Raw genomic sequence first — 9,686 nt, 5'->3', positions numbered from 1 at the left:
ACATATATACAATTATCACATAAGAAAACTCAATTTTCTCGTTTTTTAAAATCAAAATAGCCATATAGATTCGATGCTGTAGTCCTCAGAGGAGTCAATATATTGCTACGAATCCAAGGTGAGACTTAAGTATATAGGCCTCATATAAGAGAAGCGAAATGTTATAGATATTCCTTTGGTCTGAAAGAACAATCCAACATAACGTGGCCAACGTTTATCTGGGGAGAAATAATCCTCGCAAAATTGAATTTCAATCTGGAGAGAACCCAGAACCCGTATTAAAGTGGCATCATTGGCACAGCGCCTACATCAGATTTCCACAGGTGTAGGGGGCAGAGGCCTAACCACAGGATCACCGCCCACCAGGTCTGGGTGTGAGGGAGCGGAGCGGACAGAGCGCGGCTTGATGATGTTTCCCTTTCCCGTCCCCGAGCGATGACACCTCCGTTCACATGCGCACTGAGAGCAGTGTTTGTTTACCTCTGACGGTCGGGAGTTTTTAAAGTCCCCGAGTTTGGGTTCGCAAGCGCCCGCCTGTCCCTGACCGGATCTCGAACCACCCGCCTGATCCGCGACCGGAGACCTAGCCGCCGTTCAGTCCGGGACTCGAGCCGTCGCCTGTCCCTTCACCCAAGGCCCGTGCCGCCCGCCGTGCACTGTCCCTTGACCTTGCTCCGAGTCGCCCGCCTTCGGTGACCGGGGCCTGAGCTGCCGTACGGTCCGGCACTCGAGGCGTCCGCTGTCCCTTCACCGAGACCCGGCCCACCCGCCAGTTCCGTGACCGGGGCCCGAGCCGGCCGTATCGGACGGTGGAGCGTGGAGATGGATGAAAGTAAGGTAAGTACACAGCCTGGAGCTGGAAGCAGACGACGTCAAATGGATCTGCTTCAAGAGCCGCTGGCATTCCCTTTTTTAATTTATGCATTTTCAGTAAATGAGATACAAACCTTTGTTTTAAGCTTGCTGCTGCGCCAATTTACCTCCTGTTCAGTTTTGTCCTGAATGGTTGTAAATGTTCCATGGATACGCCTGTTTAAAAATGATGAGATTTTAAGGCAATGCCATGAAATTGGATGCATCATGTCTTTAAATTGAGAGTTATTTCCCAGTTACTCACGGTCAAATTAATGAAGATGCAAGCAAATACAGACAAGTGACTGGACAACCGAGTAGATAGAGGCACTGGGAGGTTTGGGAGGTTTGTGGGGGTGGGGGATGATATGCATTTAGGTAAGGAAATGGTGAGAGAGGAAACATTCAAAAGTAAGTTTGTTATCAAAGTACGTGTGTATCACCATAGACAATACTGGGATTCATTTTCTTGCAGCCACGACCTCACTAACTGGGTGTTCAAGCAGTGTGCAAATACAAAAAGAAAGAAATAATAATATTAAATAAATAAGCAATAAATATTGAGAATAAGAAGTGACGTGTTCTTGATAGTGAGTCCATAGGTTGTGGGAACATTTCAGTGATGGGGCAAGTGAAGTTATCCCCTTTGGCTCAAGAGCCTGATGGCTGAGTGGTAATAACTGTTCCTGAACTTTGTGGTGTGAGTCCTGAGGCTTCTTGCAGATGGCAGTAGTGAGAAGAGAGGATGACCTGGGTGATGGAGGTCTCTGATGATGGATGTCACTTTCCTGCGACAGTGTGTAGTGTAGATGTGCTGAATGCTGGGAAGGGCTTTATCCATGATGGACTGGGCTGTATTCATTACTTTTTGTAGGATTTTCTGTTTGAGGGCATTGGTGTTTGTATATCTGTCTGTGAAGCAGCCAGTCAATATACGTATTGTCCACTACACAAAAGTTGAATAGGTTAGGACTTTATTCCATAGCATGTAGAAGATTGAGGGGAGTTTTGATAGAGGTATGCAAAATTATGAGGGTATAAGTAGGCTTTTTTCAACTAAAAAAGTGAGACCACATCTAGAGATCATGGATTATGGATGAAAAGTGAAATGTTTAAGGGGAACATGAGGGGAGAGCTTTTTCACTTAGAGGGTGGTATGAGTGTTGATCCAGCACAAGTGGTGGATGTGGGGTTGATTTCAACATTTAAAAGAAATTTGAACAGTTACATGTATGTGAGGAATGTAGAGGGCTATCATTTGGGTGCAGGTTGTTGGGGCTGGGCAGATTTATGATTTGGCATAGACTCGATGGCCAAGAGGCCTGTTTCTGTGCTGTATTACTTTTTTTTAGAAAATGTCCATGTGCACAAGGTCACTGGAATCCTTTTTGAATCAATTACTTTAATCTGACGTGTGCATGCAGTAGGCAATTTGAAAGGTAAGTGATATGTGGACCTATATTGCAAGAGGTTTTGTATATATGAATAAAGATATCCTACAACAATTATGCGTTTTACTATCCTGGTGAGACTATACCAGAAACATCATGCACAATTTTGATCTTCCCACCTAACAAAGAATACTCTTAGTTTGGAGGAATGGGAGCAAGATTTGCCAGACTGGTTTATAGGAGGGCAAGTCTTCCAATGAGTTGAAATTGAGTAAACTAGGCCTCTGCCTTCCAGCACTTAGAGGAATGAAAATTGATCTCATTAAAATTTACAAAATTCTGAGAGGGGTTTGACAGAGAAAATGTGGAAAGGATTTTTCTCATGCTGATAAACTAGAATTAGATACCAGAGTCTCTGGGAAAAAAATAGGCTATTTGGGGCTTTTATAAGGAGCTAATTCTTCATCTGGCAGGTGGTGCAGCTTTGGAGTTCATGATGAGTGCATTCTAAGTCATTGACTGCATTCAAAACTTAATGTTTTAATTCAGCTATCTGATAGATATTGGAGGGACTTTAGAATAGTGCAGGGAAATGGTTTTGAAATAAACTTAGCTATGATGTATATGAAAGTGGACTGGGTTCCTGGGGCCAAATTGTTCATTCATGCTCTGATTTCTTACATTCTTATGTAATTTTAAGAAATAAAACGATTGAATCTTGAATTGCTGTCATGCTGGCATTTATCCTCATACAGGCAGTGGGAGGAAAAGTGAAGAAACCAGGAAAGCGAGGGCGAAAACCTGCGAAAATTGATTTAAAGGCAAAGCTAGAAAGAAGTCGCCAGAGTGCTCGAGAATGCCGGGCAAGGAAGAAGCTGCGTTATCAATATTTGGAAGAACTTGTATCTAGAAGAGAGAGAGCAATTTGTGCTCTGAGAGAAGAGCTGGAGATGGTATGTAAAAATGTTCACAAACAGAATTGCCATGATAGTCCACCAATGTCTGTAAATATACTTCACATTTTTATTTGTACATGGTTTTCAATCTCCTCTCCACCCCCAATTAGATATTGTTTAGCCCATATGTTCTTTATAAATTACGTTTTTTGTGAAATATGCTTAATAAAATGTAAATTGTATTTTTATTTTGTTTCCAAGTTACTGTGTTTTAGGCTAATTTCTACTAACATTTAGGATCTGGCTTGACATAATCTTGTGGGTACCCCATCCTCCCACCACCCCACTAGGAATAGGGTCTAACATATAATAGACAATAGGTGCAGAAGTAGACCATTTGGCCCTTTGAGCCTGCACCACCATTCTGAGATCATGGCTGATCATCTACTATCAATACCCGGTTCCTGCCTTGTCCCCAGAATCCTTGATTCCCCTATCCATAAGATACCTATCTAGCTCCTTCTTGAAAGCATCCAGAGAATTGGCCTCCACTGCCTTCTGAGGCAGCGTGTTCCACACCTCCACTACTCTCTGGGAGAAGTTGTTCCTCCTCAACTCTGTCCTAAATGACCTACCCCTTATTCTTAAACCATGCCCTCTGGTACTGGACTCTCCCAGCATCTGGAACATATTTCCTGCCTCTATCTTATCCAATCCCTTAATAATCTTATATGTCTCAATCAGATCCCCCCTCAATCTCCTTAATTCCAGCGTGTACAAGCCCAGTCTCTCTAACCTCTCTGCGTAAGACAGTCCGGACATCCCAGGAATTAACCTAGTGAACCTACGCTGCACCTCCTCCACAGCCAGGATGTCCTTCCTTAACTCTGGAGACCAAAACTGCACACAATACTCCAGGTATGGTCTCACCAGGGCCCTGTACAAATGCAAAAGGATTTCCTTGCTCTTGTACTCCATTCCCTTTGTAATAAAGGCCAACATTCCATTAGCCTTCTTCACTGCCTGCTGCACTTGCTCATTCACCTTCAGAGACTGATGAACAAGTACTCCTAGATCTCTTTGTATTTCTCCCTTACCTAACTCCACACCGTTCAGATAATAATCTGCCTTCCTGTTCTTGCTCCCAAAGTGAATAACCTCACACTTATTCACATTAAACGCCATCTGCCAAGTTTCTGCCCACTCAGCCAGCCTATCCAAGTCACCTTGAATTCTCCTAACATCCTCATCACATGTCACACTGCCACCCAGCTTAGTATCATCAGCAAACTTGCTGGTGTTATTCACAATGCCTTCCTCTAAATCATTGACGTAAATCGTAAACAGCTGTGGTCCCAATACCGAGCCCTGTGGCACCCCACTAGTCACCACCTGCCATTCTGAGAAACACCCATTCACTGCTACACTTTGCTTTCTATCTGCCAACCAGTTTTCTATCCATGTCAATATCCTCCCCCCAATGCCATGAGGTCTGATTTTACCCACCAATCTCCTATGTGGTACCTTATCAAATGCCTTCTGAAAGTCAAGGTACACCACATCCACTGGATCTCCCACGTCTATCTTCCTGGTTACATTCTCGAAAAACTCCAATAGATTAGTCAAGCATGATTTGCCCTTGGTAAATCCATGCTGGCTCGGCCCAATCCTATCACTGCTATCAAGATATGCCGCTATTTCATCTTTAATAATGGACTCTAGCATCTTCCCCACTACTGATGTTAGGCTAACAGGGCGATAGTTCTCTGTTTTCTCCCTCCCTCCTTTCTTAAGAAGTGGGATAACATTAGCCATTCACCAATCCTCAGGAACTGATCCTGCATCTAAGGAACATTGGAAAATGATCACCAATGCATCTGCAATTTCCAGAGCCACCTCCTTTAGTACCCTAGGATGCAGACCATCTGGACCTGGGGATTTGTTAGCCTTCAGTCCCATCAGTCTACTCATCACTGTTTCCTTCCTAATGTCAATCTGTTTCAGTTCCTCTGTTACCCTATGTCCTTGGCCCATCCATACATCTGGGAGATTGCTTGTGTCTTCCCTAGTGAAGACAGATCCAAAGTACTTATTAAATTCATCTGCCATTTCTCTGTTTCCCATAACAATTTCTCCCAATTCATTCTTCAAGGGCCCAACATTGTTCTTAACTATCTTCCTTCTCTTCACATACCAAAAAAAAACAAAAAACTTTTGCTATCCTCCTTTATATTCCTAGCTAGCTAGCTAATTCTCCATAACTTCCGCCACCTCCAACGGGATCCCACCACTAAGTACATCTTTCCCTCCCCCCCCCTTTCTGCAGGGATCGCTCCCTACGCGACTCCCTTGTCCATTTGTCCCCCCCCATCCCTTCCCCCCCGATCTCCCTCCCGGCACTTATCCTTGTAAGTGGAACAAATGCTACACATGCCCTTACACTTTCTCCCTCACCACCATTCAGGACCCCAGACAGTCCTTCCAGCTGAGGCGACACCTAGAAGTCGGCTGGGGTGATGTACTGCGTCCGGTGCTCCCGATGTGGCCTTCTGTATATTGGTGAGACCCGACACAGGCTGGGAGCCCGTTTTGCTGAACACCTACTCTCTGCCAGAGAAAGCAGGATTTCCCAGTGGCCACACATTTTAATTCCACATCCCGTTCCCATTCTGATATGTCTATCCACGGCCTCCCCTACTATCAAGATGAAGCCACAGTCAGGTTGGAGGAACAACACCTTGTATTCCTGATGGCATGAACATTGACTTCTCTAACTTCTGTTAATGCCCCACCTCCCCTTTGTACCCCATCTGTTATTTATTTATTTATTAATTCATCTCCCCCCTCCCCTCTCCCCCCTCCCCTCTCCCCCCTCCCCTCTCCCCCCTCCCCTCTCCCCCCTCCCCCCTCTCCCCCCCCTCGTATCCCTTTTGCCAATCAACTTTCCAGCTCTTGGCTCCATCCCTCCCCCTCCTGCCTTCTCCTATCATTTCGGATCCCCCCCTCCCCCTCTCACTTTCAAATCTCTTACTATCTCTTCTTTCCGTTAGTCCTGACGAAGGGTCTCGGCCTGAAACGTCGACTGTACCTCTTCCTATAGATGCTGCCTGGCCTGCTGCGTTCACCAGCATTTTTTGTGTGTGTTGCGGTCTATTTTCAAATTGTATTTCTTAAAGATTTAGAAATGCTATCAACTAGATTTTACGCTTTCATTTTGCACCTGCTTGAAACTTATCTTTTGATTTGATTTGTAGTACAAGCAATGGTGTACAGCAATGGATCAAGGGAAGATACCATCAGAAATAAAAGCACTTTTGACAGGGGATGATCAGAGCAAAGCACAACAGTCTACAAACAAGTCAGGAAAGACAAGAACGGAAGGAAATGCCAATTTGTCTTGTGAGTATTTAATTAAATAATTTGGAATAATTTATCAAGTAATAATGAGTTTTGGAAATTTCACATTTCAGTTTCTTCTGCAAATCATTGGGGCTGTGAGCCATTCCCTTGGTATTTGTGGGGAAAATTAGTTTATGTTGCCTCTTCATGATTACCATCAAACAAACATTGCTGGAATTGTATATGTGTGCACAGCTTGAAATCAGTCAGACCCAGCTTTGAAATTTTAACCAAAAGTCAGTGGAAAGTTTTGCAACACTAAGAGGTAATTTTGTTAGAGCATGTAAGATTCTAAATGTGCTTGTTAATTTGTATTCTGTGGGGATATTTCTCCTGTCAGAAGAGCCTGGAAATATGGTACATAGACTGTAAGCAACGAGCCGGTCAAGGTTCCAACTCATAGGAGATCAACTTATTCCTGGAAAGTAGTAAATTTATGGAATGTTAGCAGGAATTTTCTGCAGCAATATGCCTTTGAATTGTTAAGAAGCCAGGCCTTGTTATATTCAATATTTGGAAAGAAGTTTGATATAACTTAACAATGTATTAATATTGAATACCAGTTGTGTCGGGTTGATTATTAATATACAAAGCGAAGCAATGACGTTAAAACTGATGGCTGTGAAATTATAATTCACATGGAATAACAGTACAATTTCCAAACTAGCCAATCATACAAAATTTAAAGTTGTGGTGCACTGTGGGAGTGTGGTAGTACATCTCAGGAAGTTTTATATGGACAAGCTAGTGGGACGAGCTTATCATTGAAAGATAATATTTAATGCCGAGAACATTATTTTACATTTTAGTAGGAATGAGGTGTAAACTAGAAGGCACAATTCTAAAAGGAGTGGAAAAAGTCACATGTGCAGGTATGTTAAAAGTGGCAGACAGGTAGACCAAATGTGGATCCTGGGCTTTACAAACCCAGGATGAGGGGTCATGGTGAATCTTAATAAAATACTGGTTTGGCCACAATTGAAGTATTATGCTCAATTCTAGGTATGGCATCTTCAGAATGATGTGAACAATTTAGAGAGGACACAGAAGAAATTTACTAAGTGTGTAGACAGGGTAGGTAATGATATCTGTATTGGTGAAAGTTTCAATAGGACAGAGTTGAAGGTGTTTGGCAAAAATATTAAAAAGTGACACGAGGAAAACTTTAATATGTATAAAAAGTTGTTAAGATTTAGAATGCATTGCTAGGTGTAGTAATGGAAGCCGATTCAATTGTAGTGTTCAAAATAATTATCCAAGAGGAAAGAATTTCAAGGCTGTGGGAAGGTGGCATGGAAATGGGACTAGGTAAAGTATAAGAAGGACCAAAGAAAAAGCACGTCTAAGGCCCCATGTTTGTAGAGCCAGTACAATGTGACAGGCTGCATGGATTCGATCTGTGCTAGAGTAGTAGAGGTTTTTGTAAATATCAAATAATTATCACTTAAAAGATTATGATTATTTATAATTATGAACACTTCCAAGTAATTTGTGCTGCTACATGGTGATACTATTATATTTGATAGGTTATTGAGGTGCTATATCTTGATGTGAAACTATTCTATAACTTGGATGTTTAACCTTGCATTTAATAATATTTTTTTTAATTTCAGAATTACCTGAGAATGGTGCCATGGAAAGGACCAGCAAAATCAATCCATTGTTCTTCAGTTAAACCAATATTGTGTAAAGTGGACAAATTATCAGAAGATAAAAGAAATTGATTGCATCCTTCGAGTTCTGACAGCGCTGTATATCTGTAAATCAAAATGTAAATTGTGTATCCTGTTAGGGGATTCTTTGTATTATATTATTCATTTAAATGCAATTAAAATTGTCAATTGAGTGCTTTGATACCAGAGCAATGCACGTGTTGCATTTAGCAATCGATTAGAAAGGAGTTTTAGTAAACCTTTTGCATCTTTTTACAAAGTCAGTTTCCCACCTTTCAACAAATCAAATACTTCTTACATTCTGCTCTCTCCTTTGCTGCTTTTCCACACACTTCTTCTCTTTGCATCATCCTTGTCAAGAGAAAGGGTTAAATCTTTAATTTTGCTTTAAAAAATTTTTTTACTAATCAAACTGCTTTTGAGTGCAACATGTTGCTATAAAAATATTTTTCACAAAGCTATAAAAATTTATCTTGTCTTATTACCTAAAAGCTGTTAAACTAATCTTCAGTAGGATATCCTTGAAATAACCAAGTAGTATATGTGTGCTGTCATGGTTTATATCCATTGACTTCACCAGATGCTCTCCTATATTAACCAAAGAAATAATATACATGTTGCATTTCAACAAGCTAATTACTAATTTTCCACAACTATTTGCTGGTATTTACAAACCCCATTTCCAGAAAAGTTGGGATATTTTCCAAAATGCAATAAAAACAAAAATCTGTGATATGTTAATTCACGTGAACCTTTAGTTAACTGACAAAAGTACAAAGAAAAGATTTTCAATAGTTTTACTGACCAACTTAATTGTATTTTGTAAATATACACAAATTTAGAATTTGATGGCTGTAACACCCTCAACAAAAGTTGGGACAGAGTTAAAATAAGATTGAAAAGTGCACAGAATATTCAGGTAACACCGGTTTGGAAGAGTCCACATTAAGCAGGCTAATTGGTAGCAGGTAAGGTATGGGTCGTGGCTCACCCCTTTGTGCCAACATTCGTGAGAGAATTGTTAGTCAGTTCAAAGGGAACATTTCTCAACGCAAGATTGCAGAGAATTTAGGTCTTTCAACCTCTACAGTACATAATATTGTGAAAAGATTCGGAGAATTCAGAGACATCTCAGTGCGTAAAGGGCAAGGTCGGAAACCACTGTTGAATGTGCGTGATCTTCGAACCCGCAGGCGGCACTGCCTAAGAAACTGTCATGCTACTGTGACAATTATAGCCACCTGGGCTCGGGAGTACTTTGGAAAACCATTGTCACTCAGCACAGTCTGTTGCTGCATCCAGAAATGCAACTTGAAACTATTACGCAAGGAGGAAGCCATACATCAACTATATGCAGAAACGCCGGCGAGTTCTCCGGGCCCGAGCTTATCTCAGATGGACCGAAAGACTGTGGATCCATGTGCTGTGGTCAGATGAGTCCACATTTCAGCTAGTTTTCGGAAAAATGGGCGTCG

The 9,686-nt window shown here is 41.8% G+C and overlaps 1 protein-coding gene across 1 annotated transcript; it reads left to right on the top strand.

The window, feature by feature from the left end:
• Positions 1 to 395: 395 nt before the first annotated feature.
• On the top strand, positions 396 to 8,414 carry crebl2 (cAMP responsive element binding protein-like 2). Its single transcript, XM_063057928.1, has 4 exons — positions 396 to 837; positions 2,999 to 3,196; positions 6,394 to 6,538; positions 8,152 to 8,414. Coding segments are annotated over exons 1-4 (360 nt in total). The 5' UTR covers positions 396 to 822; the 3' UTR covers positions 8,154 to 8,414.
• The last annotated feature ends 1,272 nt before the right edge of the window (positions 8,415 to 9,686 follow it).

The sequence above is a fragment of the Mobula hypostoma genome, chromosome 9, assembly GCF_963921235.1.
Source record: "Mobula hypostoma chromosome 9, sMobHyp1.1, whole genome shotgun sequence".
NCBI lineage: Eukaryota > Metazoa > Chordata > Chondrichthyes > Myliobatiformes > Myliobatidae > Mobula > Mobula hypostoma.
This window is presented reverse-complemented; position numbering and strand designations above follow the sequence as displayed.